The following is an 18,190-nucleotide window of genomic DNA, read 5'->3' on the forward strand; positions in this document are numbered from 1 at the left end:
AATGTACTCAGACTTAACCCACAATCAACTGGGATCGGCTCCAGTGGCCCGGGAACCTGAATTGAATAAAGTGGTATAGATGAATGGATGGACAGACAGACAACTGTTGATTGAATGCAAAAAAAGCTTCTTTTTTTAATTTCAAATATGAATAAAGTCATGTCTTTACAGTTTTTGAAAAACATAAAAGATTACTGTTGAAACAAGGCTTTTCTGCAATTAAAACTATTTTCAGCAAAATATAATACAACACAAATTTTTGCCATTTGATAAACAGTACTGACTAACTTGCTGCATCATCACAAACAACATGCAGTACTGTTGTAATAATCACATAATGAAAAACAATTATCAATAATTTGGCACAGTGGTGTCTTAACTGCCAGCTCTGCGAGTCAAATTACACCACCAAGACGTCTCAACTCGCTGATTGGCTTTCCCTTTTGCATTCACCGTTTTCTTTCTGAACATGACTCTTCAAGAGCACGGAGCTCATCACCACTCCGCTTCCCCAACAGCTTTGGAGAACACGTGGTCTCGGCCCCCATAACACATCACGCCGTCTTTCAGATGAAACCTCCAGCGGTTCTTGCTGCGGTGAATCTGCAAAACAAAGGGACATGTCTCATGTGCAATATTCCTATGGATAATCAGCAAATGGCTTAGTTGAGATGAAAATAAATGGACAGGGTTTTTTTTCCCCCTTACTTTGTCATACTGGCAAACGATTACATTGTCGGTGTCAAAGAGATCTGGGATGTCTTGCTCAATCACATCATCTCCTGAGTTCAGAGGGTCCTAATCAACAGAAAGGAGCACATAGAAACAAGCAGTCTATGGTGAGCCGCCTCGAGACTGTGGGTATGTCCGAAAAGTCCCTCTTTTCTCCTTATCTATGGACTTTCACTTGACTACGTGGATGACATCATGGGGTTCAGGAAAGGTGTTAGAAGGCTTCCTAAAGTAGTTCGTGAAAGGCGATCACGGTGTGGCAGTCGGACCGCACTTTCACTTAGTGACCTTATAATAATGCGACTGTGGCGCAAGTTAGTGGCGTCTGCCGTGGTGTGGAAAACAACTAAAAGTTTCCCAAAGTGGACTATAAAAAGCCCATTTGGGTTTTACATTATTTAAAGTTGTTCAATGCAGATTATTGCTTTGGTAACTTGCATGATCTGCGTCCTTTTTCCCGCCATCGTGATTTTCCGTAAACGCTCAGATGAGCGGGTCCCCTTAAATTTTGTCACCTCAAGAAATTGTGGGGCAGCACGAGCTCGCCTCCTTTGCGAAAGGACGTATCGGTGCTATCCTATGCCAAAGGAGGCTCTAAAGGAAGCAACGAACATCCTTTCCTTTGTTTAGTGAGAACTCGGACAGTCCTTCTCATGGCCGCTACACAAAACACTTCCGGGGGTTAAGTGAAAGTCGATAGATAAGGAGTTTAGGAGGGACATTTCGGATGTACCGCCAGACAAAAGTAAAGAAGTACAAACCTCTTCCTCCACGTCAGCAAACTCATCCATCTCTTCAGCCTCACTGCTGGAGGACGTGTTGTTCCCGTCACTGCTCCCATTCTCCTCCTGCAGGGCCCTGATGGCCTCTGCACTGATCAGACCCAGGAAGTCCGTCTCTTCCAGGGGGGGCCCGTTCTCTTCCTCGTGGTCAGAGTTGTCTGCTGCGCCGTCCAGCTGAACGATGTCTGACAAGGCATTGTAGTTCAAGTCCAGCTTTGCAGGAAACAAGAAGAAATGTCAGTTAGCCTCGATCAAGCTCGGAGAAATGAAGACGGATTAGCCGTCGAGTGAGAGGAATAGTTAAGCAGTGAATGGATGAAATGAACAGTATGGAAGCTAATTCGACAGGAAGATTTAGTGAGGTGATTGCATTTACGTCTCGTACTTTCAGAGTTTATCATAATTAGAATCTTGTATCAATGTTAGTATGCGGAAATGTTCAATATTAAGACTCAGGTGACCCAACATGCATTTCTTTGGATTTGTATAAAGTAGCCACAGGGCACATATCTGGAGGGAGGCTGGTCTAAATTATATCCAACATCGGCACGGATTGCTTATAGTGACCTGACTCAGGATAGAGAAGGTATTGACTCCAGGCTATTTTTTCTTTTTTTTTAAAACGCATGTTATTTTCAGAAACTATATTCATTTTGCTGAAAAAGTGAATAATGAAGTGCAACCAGCTGGTAGTTTATCAAGAAGAAGAAAAAAAAAAAAAGAGATGGCCCACCAAATAGCCATAAATTAAAAAAAAAAAAAAAACTAAATATCACCCATAAGGCTGCTTTGTTCCTTTGTTATTTGTTTATTGGCCTAAAAAGTGAATACGGTTTTCATTTACCCCGAGAGCGCTGTCCAACTGGCCATCCATCACAGGTGCTTGATTCCTTGCCCTCTCTGCTTTCTCCCTCTCCTCCTCAATCACTTCTTTCAGGATGTCCTCAATGTCCCTGCTCTGTGCCGATTGCATCAAAGCCTCCTCCGTCCTGATCTGGTAGTCTAATAACTGGGCGCAGGGCAAGGCACTCGTACTGAGGTTGATAGGCTCAGTTTGTGGACCCGACTCATTTTCTGCCAGTGTGACCTCTGGCTCTGGAGAGTGTTGGCAGGGGCCGACGTCCTGAACGGGGGGTAGACCAGCCACTGGCGGGGTGACAGAAGAGGCTGAAGCCGAGGAAGGCTCCCCCTCGTGAGGCAGGATGGGATCTGGCGGTGCTGCAGCTGGCTGTGGGGCCGGAGCTTTCCTCCATTCAGTGGCTTTCTGTGTGGGCTGAGACGCCGGCTGCTGATTGCCTGGAGCCTGAGTAACCACGACGGGAACATTGACCTTGTACAGTTGACCTTCAGACGGAACGGGAGGGAAAATGCATTAGTGCCGGGCAATTCAGGGGACAAACAAACACATGTTTGAACTGTTAAAAGAGTTGGGGCCACAGCATACCAGAGGCTGTTTGGAGAGTGACTCCTGCTGGTATCTGCACAGGGTAAGTCAACCCAGCTGGGAGGGAGAAAGTAGCAAGTGCCTCTGAATTGCCCTGCAACAAAATGTGTAAACACATTAGTTCGTATGCAGGGTGAAGCTCCATAAGCTTTATTTAATAAATACTCTTGTCAGATGGCGGTGAAATGAACTGTATCCTCAACGCGACGGTGGCTTTTTCCACTCAGAGGCAGACATTTGTGAGTTGTTGTGTCAAAAAGGTCAAGTGAACATGACAGAGGTAACAACTCTGTGGAAGCATTTAATTCCTACAAGAAACTGCACAGATTACTGTGACTCAGCTCTTGATGACGACTTATCGGATTTCTGGTCCGAGTCGCTTCGAATGCATACTGACCTTTTAAACAATGGAGCAAAGGATTGTTAACTGAAAAGATAAGTTGGACAGCTTTCTGGAGAATGTTGGGGAACAATGCTGTGTGCTGAACATTGAAGCACATGGGATTATTGTGAAGAGTGTTTTCCTAACCAACAGAGCTCATCAAGAGCTTATCCGATGTATGAAGTCGAACCAGCAGGAGTGAAATCTCTGCACACGCCTACAAAGACATGCCACGGGGAAGATGGAAGAGTCTGATGCCTGTCATGTTCTTTGATTTCAGATGTCTGTGGTCTCTGCTATGCTCGTATTTCAATCAAACGCTCCACAGTTTGTTTGGACTGAGATCTTTTTTGCTTCTCCGGAGTTCAGATGGCAGCATTCACACTTCCAGAAATGAGATGGATGCACCAACAAAGAAATCTGAACGGACTGTGATGTATGAAGATCAAACCTGACAGGCATGAACAGCCGCAAATGCTACCAAATTGATTTACGAAAAGTAGATAATTTGAACTTAATTAATCATTGTGTTAGAAAACCCATGGAGCTGAATTGATAATTTTCGACATAGAGAAGTCAAACCTCTTGTATAGGAATATGATAGGACTAATCTAGGTGATGAAACTTACCCTGGCTTGGAAGTGGATATTCTGACTCGCGGGGATCAGAACTGAGGCTGAAAAACAAAACCAACGCAAAGGTCACTTTTAAAAAGATTTTTGTTGTCACTTATTCGCAAATGAAATTAAAATGCCGCGGCATTTTAAAATATGCCACCTGAATCCAAACGGAATAGTAATCTTCCCCCTCTTCATATTAAGAGGCATATTTTAGAGTAGTTTTCACCAGGTACATAAACTCAATGACAGACTTTTCTTGATGAGCGGCGAACGGCCGTCAACATGAGGTTACCGGTGAGCTCCTGATCAGGCTGATTGTAGTTGGCAGGAAGCTGCAGTACGAAGTTGGAGGAGTTGACGCTGTTCTTCCTGAAGTCTTCCATTGCTTTTGACTGCATCATCTTGGACTTCCAAAGCTGCACATCAACAGACACAGTGGCATGTCTTCCTGGTGTGGTTCACATTTCCCCTCTAAATATATTAGCTTGAGTTCTTTTTTTCCACCAAGACAGGGTGCAGAATATGACTCACATGTTTTAAATCATCCAGGACACGGTCTTCAAGCCCGTCCTCAAAGAAGAGCTCTCTCATGCCGTCAATCACATCATCAATTATGGACAAGTAGAGTTTAGCCTGCAGTTGTTGACAAAACAAATAAATAAAAAATTGCAAGTCAGAAGGTGTTGGTCTGCTATGATATACCACAAACTTTATATATATAGAAAGAAAGAACTAATTATTAATGTTTCTGTCTTGGTCAAAGCTGTGAAACATTAACTCACACCTCAAATCTATTTTTACTGTAAGTAGATAAGCAAGACCCAGTAAACATAATATTAGATATTTAAATATTTTTCATATTTCTTATTTTTAATGGCATACAAATAACAAAAAAAGCATAAGAGCCTCAAGCAAAAGTACCTGCGTGGTCTGCACTTTGTAAAACTGCCTTAAGGAAATATCTGAGGTTGTGATAGCTGCTAAGAGACATTCACTTTTTGTTTGGGTGATTTCATTCCCCCTTCTGAAAATAGCTTGCAGCTCTGTAAGATTGTTTGGGATGTCCAGCATGCATTCAGCCGTCTTGAGGACGATCCAGGGAGCTTTAGATGAGACCTGCCTACACTGGCAAAACTGCCTTCATTTTAAGACATGGTTCATCGTAGATGAGAGAGAGGTGCCAGTTGTCAAGTAACTATAATAGTCCGTTTTCAATTCCAGCTTCTTGATAAATGTGAATTAGTGTGACGTATACTGGTAAACCAGATATAGTGGCATACAGGTACATCCTGAATTAGAAGAGGTTTGTTCCTCCAAAGAATGCCGTTGAAGCATTACGCAGAATAGAAATATTGAAGTCTTTTTATTTCGGTTTTTTTATTTTAGATTCACAAGACATGGAGGTCAACAATACTGCATTGCAGTACATGAGAATATTTCATGATTTTTTATGTTTTTTTATTCCCATCTACCCAAGGTCTGGACATATTTGAGGAGAAAATTGCTTCACACTGGTCTTCAATGATTTATTAGGACATCTCAGGCTGGAAACATTCACATCTATGAATCAATTCAAGCGTGAAGCCTTCTTTTGTTACTATGTCCGGGTAGAGAGGAAGGAGGAATAAATGGTAACAAAGTTAAACGTAAACTTAGGACATTTGCTTTTTTTGATTTGAAGGTTATATATTAATATATTATTATTGGGTTTATTTGATTCAATCATAGTTTATACTTTATTCTCATAGTTTCCTGTTTTTATATTTTAGTTTTATATTTGATGGGGGTGTCTATGGCTGAGTTGGTAGAGTGGTCGTCTTTCAATTGGATGGTTGCAAGTTTGACTCTCCGTCTTTCCCTGCCCACACGTGAAAGTGTCCTTGAGCAAGACTCTGAACCCCAAACTGCTTTCATTAGATGGATGGAACGCCTTGCACAGCAGCCACATCGGCTGAAAAAATGTCCTGTGATTGATAAAATATTTCGATTATATTTTTTATATCAATGTTTTTTCATGTTTCATACATACATCCATACAATATCACACAGATACTGATTAAGCCGGTCATATCTTGAGGCAAAATTGTTAATTTGTTTCATAACACAAATTCAAATTCATAAAACTTTTTTTGTTTTGTTTTTTAATGCATGGTCCTAAAAAGCGAAAATGTACAGTTGGTCGTTTGTCTATCATCACAATCAGTCCTGTTAAAATTAAGAACTGTGTTGCAGACTGAGACTCAATACAAAGTGTTTTCAGGAGCGCATTTCTGCGTCCTCCCCGACAAAACGCAGCAGCTTCGCTTTCAGAAAAAAAAAAAAAACTAACGAAAGGGGACAAAGGTTTCACTCACCACGGGGCTTGCGTTTTTCAGCATGCTTCAAGAAGAAATAAGGACGGTTGTGGTAAGAGGCTGCGCTGCGCTGTGCTGCTTCCGGTGTCGGCAGCAGGTAGTGAGGGTTGATTAGTGGGAGGAGCGCAGGTGAGCTGGATTATACCTGAGACCTTCAAAGTGTCTGTCTGAAAAAACCTAAAGGAGAGTCTCACTCTGTTATGGTGTATGGTGTTATTGTAGGAAGGGTTAAAAAAACAACAACAAAAACAACTTTCCCCGTCAGCAGCCTTTAACATACCTGTGTCAGTTATTTATAAGAACAACAAAAAGTGACAATGCAGTGCCATTTTACCACAATCAGCATGTGATGACTTTTATCTGTTCTTGTACATCATTTGTCCATGTCAAAAGGTTGAAATACATCGTTCTTGGATGAGTTCACATTGTTGCCACAATGTCACAAAGTTATAACCATTACGGTACCTAAATTACTTTTTCCATTTCATTTCATGTCATTTTTTTATTTATTTCTATTTGGAATTTAGTAAGTAAAAACATAATACGTTGAAGTTGAAGTCTAGTTTGAAAAAGATTAGAAGGAAGCATGAGCTTATTAAATCCTACCTCCTCTCCAGTCAATCTATTTGCACCCCCTTGTTTAATCCAATCACATATTAGCAAACTAAAGCAAAGACAGCAAGTAATAGATAAGCAAAAATGTTGTCACAGTGAAAACACCTAGTGCACATCCCCCTCTTCTTCTTCCCTATACCTTGTGAACACCATTTGTTTGTACCTAATAACCTATAGTGAAAATCACAGCACATTTAACAAAACAAATCAGCTAATGCAGCCAAAAAAATAATGTACAAATTTACAATTAGTAAATTCAGTGCAGGGTGCAACTTAATCACATGTGCAATGCAAAACAAATACAGCGCCATGCAATGTACATCACCATTAAAATTACAAGTGCTGCAAGTGACCTACGATACAGCCACTTGTAGTTTTCAATATTTTGATAAAAAGACTACTAAAAACACTATATTGATCAATAATTTTCCTGATGCTAAATGAGAAGAGATGTAGATAATCTCCCAAAGATCTCTGTCCAGCAGAACTGTACATCCTTTTTGGTTCCTTCCTTGTTGCTGTGAATTGAACACAGCTCCTGATCCCAAGGGTCCACAGTGGTTGGATTTAAAAACATACCCTTTACAAAACACTTAATTTTGAAGTTGGTGTTCAATGGATGCGCAGCAGCAGGAGCCGTGACCCCTGCTTCCTCCGAGCGCGGCTGGCACTTCTGCAGCTCCACTCGTCTGATGAGGATGAGAGGCCGGGGCTGGAAGGCAGCAACAAGACGCACCCCTGTGGATACTGCAGTTGCTGAGACTAAAAGGCATTTAGCTGCCAGTTCACTACAAAGCTAATGTGGGTTCAAACAGGCAAACACTTTCCATTAATTATAAGAGGTTGGAGGCTTTATTGACATATACCCAACCCCACAGTCTTATGTCTGTTTTAATAGACTATACTTACTTTAAAGCCAGAAAGGAGTTTCGAGTGAAACTTGTGGTCCCTGTTCCCTAAATATTACAATTACTATAATAACTATAGTTTTATTTTTACCTCGTGAAAATGAGTTGAAATCTACTTATGAGTTGAGGAGCATTTTCCGTGTATTTTTGCTTTTAATAAATAAGATTATGTAAGTAAAACTCTGGAGATGAAACCAAAAGAGCATTGAAACATGGATCCGGTTGTATATTAATAGAAAGAAACCTTGCTTAAAAACATTCAAGGGTGCATGTTTTCCACATGAAGACTGAATAGATCCCTGTGGCTTCAGCTGAAAATAGCTCCATCGCCACTGGAGCCAGTATGAAAAATATTGTTTCAAAAACCTCTAGTTCTCTTGCATGTGTAGCACTGTGTGTGCTGACTGCAGAATATTGCTTAAAAGCCTAATTTAAGTTGGCTTTTGTTGTGGTTAGCACTGGTAACTCTAAATCAGGAGTGCATGACGGTCTCTGTATTTCCATTGACACATTATATACTGTTATAGCATGAGCTTTTTGTATCGTAGAGTGAGGTGAATAACTGTAAAGAAGTAACACAAGTCATCCGGTTTTAATCAAGTTTCTTTTTTTTTTTACTCAAGCCAGGTACCTCACAATTCATAGACTATAAACCTTCACCAATTTCTTTTTCTATTATTCCACACTATTCACAGCCCAAAGCATCGCATAATAAAGATCTGAATTGTTTAAATAAATTTACAATCCCACTAAATACACCCTTGATATAAAGTCAACGGTCAGATTAAAATAAACAACATAAGTAATGTATTCATGGAAAAAAATTATTCAAGTCTTTAAATATTGGAATCTATTGCTGTATCACAAATGTCACAGCACGAGTTTGTGTAAAAAACTTTTTTTTTTTTTAAACATTGAATAACTGAACCAACAGTGGACCAGTCTAGGTAGCTGTGATGCTGTTGGGTTTGTTTCAAACTGCGACTGCAGCATTATTTTTCCAGTCCACTTTTATTTTTTCACACTTTCTGATAAATATGAACATGACGCCTTAGAAACAAAATACCAAAATGATGATTACTGCATAGAATTTAGTGAATATAAAAACGAATTGAGGGGGAAAAAAACGATGAGAAAAAAATACCGTTAACTGAAGCATCTCATGATGATTTCTGTACTACGAAGAAGAATGGTGACTCCTTATGTTGTTTATCTTATACGTTCCATTTGGCGTGCATCCATTAAGGCTGGTAGTCATTGTGGAAGACAGTGCAGACAAAGCAAATATAAGCTCATATACATTACTCATACAAACTGTAATTTCATATTCATTTAATCTATTAAATGTAAAGTGCTAGGCAGAAAAAAATATATTTAATTGTTTATTGGTCTACAAAATCACTCTGTCAAAAAAAACAACCTCAAAATGAGTTAACGTCCATGAGAAGTAATCTGAAATTATAATTAGATGAATGCGACCCCAGATATAAGCAGAAAGCCCCTTGTCACCCTTGTTTTTGTTCTTTTGTTTTTGTCCCTTTTCACCTTTAAGTAAATGTCTTGGATCAAAGGCACGACGTCCTCTTCAGAGCATCTCCATTCATCACTGTGTCATACATCCAGACTGCTTCTGTGACTCAGTTTCAATCCACTTCTTCTCTACCTCCACCTAAAGTATACAAAAAGAGGTTATTTTGGTGCAAGCTAAAAGGTGTTTTCTTCATCTGCACAAATTTGGAAAAAAAAAACCTTGACTGAGTTTAGGTAAACATAGTCAGAGCTGTGTGCTAGCAAGCCAACATGTCACTTCATGCGATTCCACTTTTCAACACAAGATGGCACAAAGAGTCTCTTCTCAGTTTTTTTTTACAAGCTTGACTGATGCATCATACCTCAATTACCCAGATTAGATGAAATGTAAACCATGCTGAAGCTCACAGTCCATCATCTCTCGTGCCACATACACTCTCACTGTCCTCCAAAGCCTCTAACTATTCATGAGAGAGCAAAATGTTTGAAACTAATGGAGCGATGGTGTAGCAGTTAGCACTGTCATCTCATCGTGCCAACAGTTTCAAGTCTGGTTTGGCTTAAGGGATTTTACAATGTCGAGTTTTCATGTTCTTCGATACATCAAATCAAACCTCATCTCAACATTGCTATGAAGGCTACTGATCATTATTGTTTCACTTAAACCTCAGATGAATTCATACAATCTAGCATTACAATCATGGTGACAGAAAGACGCCACTCAAAATCCCAAATTATATAACAAGTTCAAACCAGCCTAACACAGCCTGCCAGCATTGTGTGGAAATTACAAAGAAGACACTGAATACAATTTCCCCTCAAAATGTTATAGCTACTCTAATGTGTTCTCAGGAGATTGTAGTGTTTATAGATCTGTCACTGAAATAGAAAATGTAGAAAACGCAAGGTACTTTACTGCTGCAAAATTTGCATGAGAGCAATACTTTTGTGGAAACAAGCACACTGCGAAAACATGCAGGCTACATAAATCATTCAGTTACAGAGGCAAGAGGCTTTAGCCAGCAGTAGACTGGAGGGAAACACGGTGGAAGAAAGGATTTCAGACTTATTTCAGTTAAAAGATTGAAGATTGTTCATGATGGGCTTTGTTACAAAAGAAAAAGTGGATTTTAACATTTGCATGCACCAGTCATGACTCAATAAAGAACCCCACCTGACAATGATAGCGGGTCCAGCTCGTCACGTGTTTCTGTGGCTGAATGTCATTCACGGTGCCCAGGGATTTAATTCTGGTCTGTGAAACAACAGCACCCGTGATTTCACACTCCATGGTGACGAAAGGGTACCAGTCACTTGGGATCTCCTGATCAGATCCCAGCTCCAGTTTGCAAGAAAATGTATGGGGATGGTCCACTGCTGCAAAAGGAGAAAGGAGGTTAATTTTAGTGAAGAGTTACACCGCAGACAGCAAACGTTGTGTGCATGTGAGGAATTCAAGGGCCAGAAGCTAATGACAAAATGATGGGTTAAGCTGCTGTTGTGAGAAAGAATGTATTACCGGAATTCTTAGCCGGCAGCCTGTCGATCCTCCACATAATGGCTGAATATACATTCTCGTACTTCACAGAGCCGATGGACACCTGCATGACGGGTTGTGAATCTGCAGCGCTGACAGCACCCAAGCAGGCATTTCTGTTCATTCTGGCCTTCAATGATCTCTGTCGCAGTAATGCCACCGTTTGTGTAACTTTGACCCAGTCGCCAGGCACCGGCACGCGGATCACCACATTCTCACACAGCGGTTGAGCGTCTGACACCCTCAGAGACGAGAGGAAAGTGGCTGACATGTTGAGAAAAGCTTGCAGCTCCACATAGGCACCTTGAACTGTGACCACAGCTTTGATTGAGAAGGGAATTTCTGTGCAACCCAGGACTGTCGTCTTGTAGCGCATCAGCTCGGCCCTGTACGCATCAGGAGGTGAGAATTTAATCAGCCGGGATCTTTGAAACTCTGCCTCATTCACGCATTTGTGAAAATGGCAGTCGGCAATCTCCATCCAAAGTTCAGTGCCATCCTCTGACCCGTAACTGGAGTCAAACTGCAGCAATCCAAGATCATTGAGAGCGAGAAAACATTCCCCGGGTCCATTCAGAAAAGCAAGACAGTGAACCTGTGTGAAGGCTGTGCGCTCCATCACTTCTCCAAACTTATCTAGTTGTATCCAGATGTGATCGGTGATCTGCAGCGACAGCTCCTGCTCCTCGTAATGCCGTCTCTGCTGGTGGGGTACGGGCAGCTTGAAGATCTCCTCTTCTATGGAGGCCACCAGGTCCTCCAATTCGTCGTGTGCCGTGGAGCCAAACTTGAGCAGCTGCTCTATCTCCGCGTCGTGACTGACCTCCAGCTTTGGGTGAAAGCGCTTCTTTTCTGTGTAGGAGAAATGCTCCACCTTCACCGTGAGGACTTTGCGGGGTTCACTGTAGCTTTCCAGTTTGATATCCGAGAGCCTGCACTGAGGGAGAAGCTGGAACTCCTTGTACGGCTTCTCCAGCCCTTTCTCATAGTACATCTGCAGCACACCTCCCGTCAACAAGCGGAGATAGATTGTTCCCCACTGTCGAGAGGACATGCGGTTCTTCTTCTCGGGAATCCTGACCATGACGGACCAGCCGTCTCTTTTTTGGCTACGAAACAGACCCCGAGGAACAAACTGAGATGAGCTCTCACTCAACACCTCGCTTTTGCAACTCAGCCGCCTCTCCCAATCTTTATTTGACTCTCGTTCATGGTCTTCGTCGGCTCTTAGGCCTTCCACTTTGTCACAAACGAAGGAAAGGGAGTTCTGAAGTTGGTCGCGTGGAGGCTCACTGCCATCTTTGGTCCGAATAAAGAAACGTGGTAGGCTGTTGTCAGTATCTGAGTCAGAGGAAGAGCTATCTGCCTCGGCGCTGTATCTGGATCCAGCCCAGAAGGGGTTAAAGTGTCCTGAGCTTCCCTGGAAAGACGGGAAAGGGCTTGGTCCATCTGAGGTTTGAGCGGAGGCTTCTGATGCAGGAGAGGGAATAGACGAGGTGGGTGTGCTGGGCGACCTCTGAAAGAAGTCATTTTTGTCCCACGTGCTTGGGTGAAATGGGGATGCGCTGCTGGGAACCCCACTCACAGGAGTGCAAAAAGGCGTGTTACATGGTACACAGGAGCCTCCACTAAGACTGGAGTGGCTTTGAGGGGATTCCAGGGAACTACTGAAGCTCCAGGAAGTGTCTCTGATTGGAGGAAGACCTAATTTCAAACCATTGGGACGCGGTACCGATGCTTTGATATGCGACGGGGACTGTAGGGGCTTCTGAGGTGACGAGAGCGGCGTATTGTCATCTTCAAACGTGACCCAGTTCGAATGGTTTGTTGAACACATGGCGAAGGAGGCCTGATGAATGGTTCACACAGCAGCTTCTCCTTTGTTGGTCCGACCGTTCCCCAAGTGTCCTACATCAGAATACACATACATAAAAAAAATTAATTACCATTAAAATCCAAATATTCACAATAAATTCTTAAAAATCCTGGTCCTGTTTGCTAGAAAATAAAGTGTGTAAAATAAACATGTTTCCTTCAGGTACTTTATTGACAAGTATAAGTCAGCATTGTGCATTTTGGTGTCAGTTAAGCAGCCACACATCTTCCCGCAGTGACACCAGAAATTCTGGATTTTATTATTTCTTCTTGCTGCTTTAAGATAATCCCTCATACAGACATTTATGAGATGAACAGTCTTTCCATCAGAGTAGTGCAAACAATCCTTCACTGTGATGCATCAAAGGGACAAAGCCACAGTAGCAAAAGCCTCCAGGAAAAGTTTCAATACTTGCCTTTGCACTATTAGCCGAGTGTGATTTGTCTCAGACTGTCGTGTAACTCGAGGCATGTGTCTGTCACATGTGGGAAGTTAATAAAATACCACCAACTTTATTGTTTCCTCTTATTTATTTAGATTTGCTTTGGCTTGCAGTCCAGAAAGCTAATACAGGAATGCAGCCTTTTACTCATCTGGTCATGTGCTGATATACGTGAATAAACTGAAATACTAAACAAATAACAACACGGCCATCCTCATTAGAATTGAATATTGTCACACGGTATTTATTTTCCCCATTTAAACTTTGAAAAACCAACATTAGTTTAAAAAAAAATTATATATATATACTCCAAAAGTTTCTCAAAGCTTTGGGAAACTTTTTCAGATTTCCTTCTGGCCCAAAGGAGTATTTATGAAAGATAAAGCTGAAACTTCAGAGTTGTGGGAGTTCAAAGGTTTTTGCTGTATAAATGGTGTATTTTAGACACTCTGTGCTTTCAAATGAGCATAATCTAAATATTTAATAACAACACTGCTGCAAAATGCGCGTGAGAAAAGTTAGGCATGGCAGCAAAGATCCAGCCTCATTAAACAGCATGAATTCAACAGTGAGAACCAGGTACAACAAGCTGCTGCAAAGCCAGCTGAATCTCTCCAAGATTTATGTTTCATCTTCTCCAATATTAGACCTGCGGAGCTATTTTCAACATAGGACTCATATCCTGATAAAATGAGGAAATATTTCTGGAGAGCAAAGTTGTGCACTGTCGGGGAGTTAAAATGTTGTCATCTTTGTATTATCTCGGGAGGTAATTTTCTCACCACTGGGTCACAATCTGTCCTTTGACGAGCCGTCAGCTCTGCGCTCAGTGACGCCCAGCTCAGACGCACAGAGAGGCCACTTTATGCTAAAACTACACGTACCCATGAAAAGGGGCAAAAAGCCTCAATTACAGCCTCCCTCCTCCCTTCCAAATCACAGCCATGACTCGTATGGAGGAGACATCCAGTGGAAAGTTCCTGTTGCTATAAATAAACAGGGAAGAGGGGGTTCTGCTTCACAATAACGGGTTGACGATTTCTCTGTCAAAACGCTGAGGTCACATCTTTTTAAGGAAAGGATGTTTGTAATATGGGTGCAGACTAATAGAACTCATCAGGTTTGATTTGGAGGATTGTGGTGGGGGGGGGGGGGGGGGGTCTCCACGGGGGGTCTGCTGATAGTCTTTCAGGCTCTTTGCCCTCTCCTCCTGGGCTGTGCAGCTCACAGGCAGTGCAGGAGGAACGAGACACTGCTAAATCTATGGAGGACAAAAGGATACATTCCTCGCATTCCTCTGGGACACGCAGCTCTGCACACAGGAAATACCAGCCTTTTCCAGTCGTGTGAACTGACAACAAATATTATCATGATATCATTAATTCCGAGCTGCAAAAACACACCACATTTACAGGTCATGATTTCATGAGTTCATGGTTATTTTTCACAGTCAAACGTCCCAAAAGGCAGAGGGAGGAGACGCCTTTGGAAGGAGACGGCCTTATGACATTAATTTGGCACTGCACTGGATTTACAAAGCAAGTCAGAAGAATCAATTTTAACCACATTCCTAATTTTGATATAATTATTTGGGGGTCGCAATAGGGGAGAAGATATGTTCCGAGACGGAATGTAGCTTGCCTCCAAATGCAATGCAGCGCTGCAGTTAAGACGCAGCACATGTAATCCAATGCTGTAACTAAAAATATATCATTACTCATTATTACTATATTTATGTCAGTGACTACACTTGCTGACCCTCGGGCCGGTGAAGAAAAGTGTTAAGTCATGTATAACCACAACTATTGGGTACAACTGATGTCATGAGAAGTTGCAGAAGAGCTGCTTGGAGAGAGGTCATTCGGACCCAAGACTTGTGATGTGCGAGTCCTCAAAGCTGCAGGAGGAAACCACGTTTGCAAACAGAAGAGCTGTCAAGCAGTGCAAAAGTCATTCACGTGCCATGTGAAACTTGCACCGAATATCTTGGGAACTTGGACTCCACTGAAGGAGAAGTGCAACCAAACTGTCTCACGCTGACACTGCGTGACGGGACTTCAGTGACAAATGATAACTGAGACAAAACTTCTGTGGTCTGGGAATAAAACGGGTTTGAACTTTAACTGTAGTTTGCAGATGCTTCCTGACGAAAACAGACAAGTTCCTGTTGGATCCTTGGGATGTTTCCTGCTCACTCTCGCAGCACTGTCTTCCTGAGAAAAAGCACAAACAGAACTCGACACTATCTCATTTGACTTGATGACAGACTGCTGCTGCTGGAACCACAATGACGGTGTAATCTAGTACAGAGCTGAAAATCTGATGACCCATTTCCAGTGGCAACGCTGAAAATTGAGCCGTGTCCGCCCATCGAACCAAAGCAGAAGAGAAAGTTTGGGTGTTGCAGTTTCTCTGTCCTCGAACACTGAATGAATCAATATAACCTCTGATTGCAGGAGTCCTGTGTGTTTAAATTTATGATTAATTCTAGTTGAAAATAGCCTTTCAGCAGAAATCACAGGTAATTCCAGGGGGGGTCAGGACCCCATTATTATAATTTTTTTAGATTAAAAAGGAAAACAGTGTCGCCCCAACATTCACTGTAAATACAACTAAAGCATGACATCACAATATATAGAAAACCCCACATTTAACTTTTTTTTTTAAATAACTTGCGTTCAATCCATTACATGTCCTGAAGTGTTTATATTGCAGTCTCAATCAAAACTAGTGATCAAGGGAATGAACACACATTTACAGATGCAACCAGGCTCACTTTGTTCACTGCATTAGCCTCAGGCTGAATATTGAGTGAAAGAGACCAGAGCTTTGAAATCAATGAAAAACCTACATCCACTGTGGGCAGATCACCCGTCCAACTTAGGACAAACACCAGAGAGCAAAAACATCGCAAATGTATATTATAAGATCATGTAAATTATGCTCAATATACACAAAAGTGACAAGAACCTCTCCCTAACACATTAAAAGAAACACTAATGCAGGCAGCATCTTTGATGTCCCAATGCATGACACACACTTCTGATAGTTGCTCCACTCCCATAAATGTGAAATTAAATTCCTTTTCTTTGAAATGCTGGGAGACGTTTGTACATGAATGTTTTTCCGAGGTATGTGGGAATGGGGGAATCGAAAACTTAGAGGAAACAGAGCCCTTAAAATTGTGCGAGTGTGACTTCTGAAACAGTGAGTAACTTTTTTGTTCTAATGCAAAGCAAAGAAGGAATTGAAAAGTAATCAAAGCTCAACAGCCAATTTCACTGAAGCCTCCTGACATCTGGCAGCGAAATCGTAAAACTGTATTGACTGTATGGTGACAGATGAGCTGACTTAACGATTCTTCGACACTTTAGCTACAAATTAAAAGTTAAAAAAATACCCACAATGTCAATTAGCGGTATTTCAAGGGACTTCACTTTTGTATTTCTATTTCATTCCAAGTATGCGACTTCTCCACAATCTACTTTGCCAGCTGCTGTACTGTATAGTGAGTACTACTGCCTCATGCCCAGATCTCCGATTTGACTCTGGCTCTTTGTATGCAGAGTTTTCACGTTCTCCTCACACCGACCTCAACTGTGTGTGAGTCATTGTTTAACTGTGATGGATTGGTGACTTATTTGAGGTGTGCCCTGCCTTCACTATCACTTCCAGCATCCTATGATCCTGAATTGGTTAAATTGGTAAAGAAGCTGGACGGATCAATGGATCGTATTGCAATCTCACTGCTTCAGCATTCCCACACATCACATTCATTCATTCATTCATCCATTTGTTCACACACACTCATAGCTGCCATGCAATGTGCTTACTCAGCACTGGGATCAACTTGAGCTTCAAAACTTTGATCCGCATTTTCAAACTAACACACTGTCACTTTCTTTTAGGTAAATTGAAACCAATTCTTGATACTAATAATGTTATTAACTTATGAGAAGTTGTTTTTTGCACTTCTATATGGGTCTTTTTGTTTACGGTATCCTTTCTTGACATTGTGTATACTTTTCTTTTCTTTTATGCAACTTGGATAATGCTGCCTCACGTTGAAGTCCCACATGTATCAGAGTTTCATCCTTTTTAAGGAGGTTTGGAATATGCAAGCAAGTTTTTTTTATATAGCATTTTTTGGTGGCAATTTGCGAGATCTCCCGATTGCTGAAATAATGGATCCGTAATTAAAGATCAGTCAATCGCGTTACCCAACAATAACCCGAAATCTGGTCGATCGGCCAATATGAGTGCTGAGGATCCATTATTTGCGCACTGAGATCGGTAGATCGCGCCCACGCACACTGACAGTGTTGCACTCTGGTTAGGTGCGTTGCAGCGTCAGTAAATGACCAACATGCACAACTCTCTGTCTCTCTCTCCATCGTCCATAGCAACTGAGTGAGCAGAGAGAAACAATCGCAGCAGCATGCTGTCATCCACAACAGAGCCAGGCCCGTGTCCCGGACAGAGAGGCCCACTCCCGGGATCACGGCCGCGCCATTGTTTTGATGCATGAAGTCCGCCGCCGCGTAAAAGTTGTCACACTCCGTGCTACTTCTCCTCCCGCTCCCGTAACTCTGCCCACGCTTCAGTGAGAAGCGCCACTCAGTCCCAAAGCCAAGAGCCGCACAACGAGTCCACCATCCAAGCCAGAATCCACCCGAACAGTTCTTTTATTCCCTAACGTGACCTGAACTCACTGAGCTGCCTCCACGAAAACAGACTGCGACCGTAAACATACTCACAACTTCACGACTGCAAAACTTCGCCAGAGCTTCAGGTCATGGTTTGCGTCTGAGGGACGCGTCTGCAGTCCGCTGTCGGTCGGTTTTGCTCAAAATGGCAGAGTGTAAATCCTGAGAGTTTTATGAACGCTGCGTTTCCCCTCCCGACTTCACACAGACTGTCCTCCAACGGGACAGAGCGCAGCTGCGTTCACGGCCGTGGGAAATGTCA

The 18,190-nt window shown here is 42.1% G+C and overlaps 1 protein-coding gene across 1 annotated transcript; it reads right to left on the minus strand.

Annotated features, from left to right (window-relative positions):
- Positions 1 to 495: 495 nt before the first annotated feature.
- ston1 (stonin 1) lies at positions 496 to 18,118 on the minus strand (the record flags this gene model as incomplete). Its single annotated transcript, XM_080507414.1, has 13 exons — positions 17,980 to 18,118; positions 10,887 to 12,812; positions 10,542 to 10,744; positions 9,455 to 9,506; positions 7,423 to 7,676; positions 4,492 to 4,593; positions 4,253 to 4,376; positions 3,970 to 4,016; positions 2,959 to 3,052; positions 2,359 to 2,858; positions 1,494 to 1,727; positions 709 to 798; positions 496 to 603 (listed from the first exon to the last, which is right to left on the minus strand). The coding sequence occupies exons 2-13, from the start codon at positions 12,739 to 12,741 to the stop codon at positions 496 to 498; spliced, it is 3,663 nt and encodes a 1,220-aa protein (XP_080363540.1). The 5' UTR covers positions 12,742 to 12,812; positions 17,980 to 18,118.
- Positions 18,119 to 18,190: the final 72 nt, after the last annotated feature.

The sequence above is a fragment of the Blennius ocellaris genome, assembly GCF_963422515.1.
Source record: "Blennius ocellaris genome assembly, chromosome: 13".
Taxonomy (NCBI): Eukaryota; Metazoa; Chordata; class Actinopteri; order Blenniiformes; family Blenniidae; genus Blennius; species Blennius ocellaris.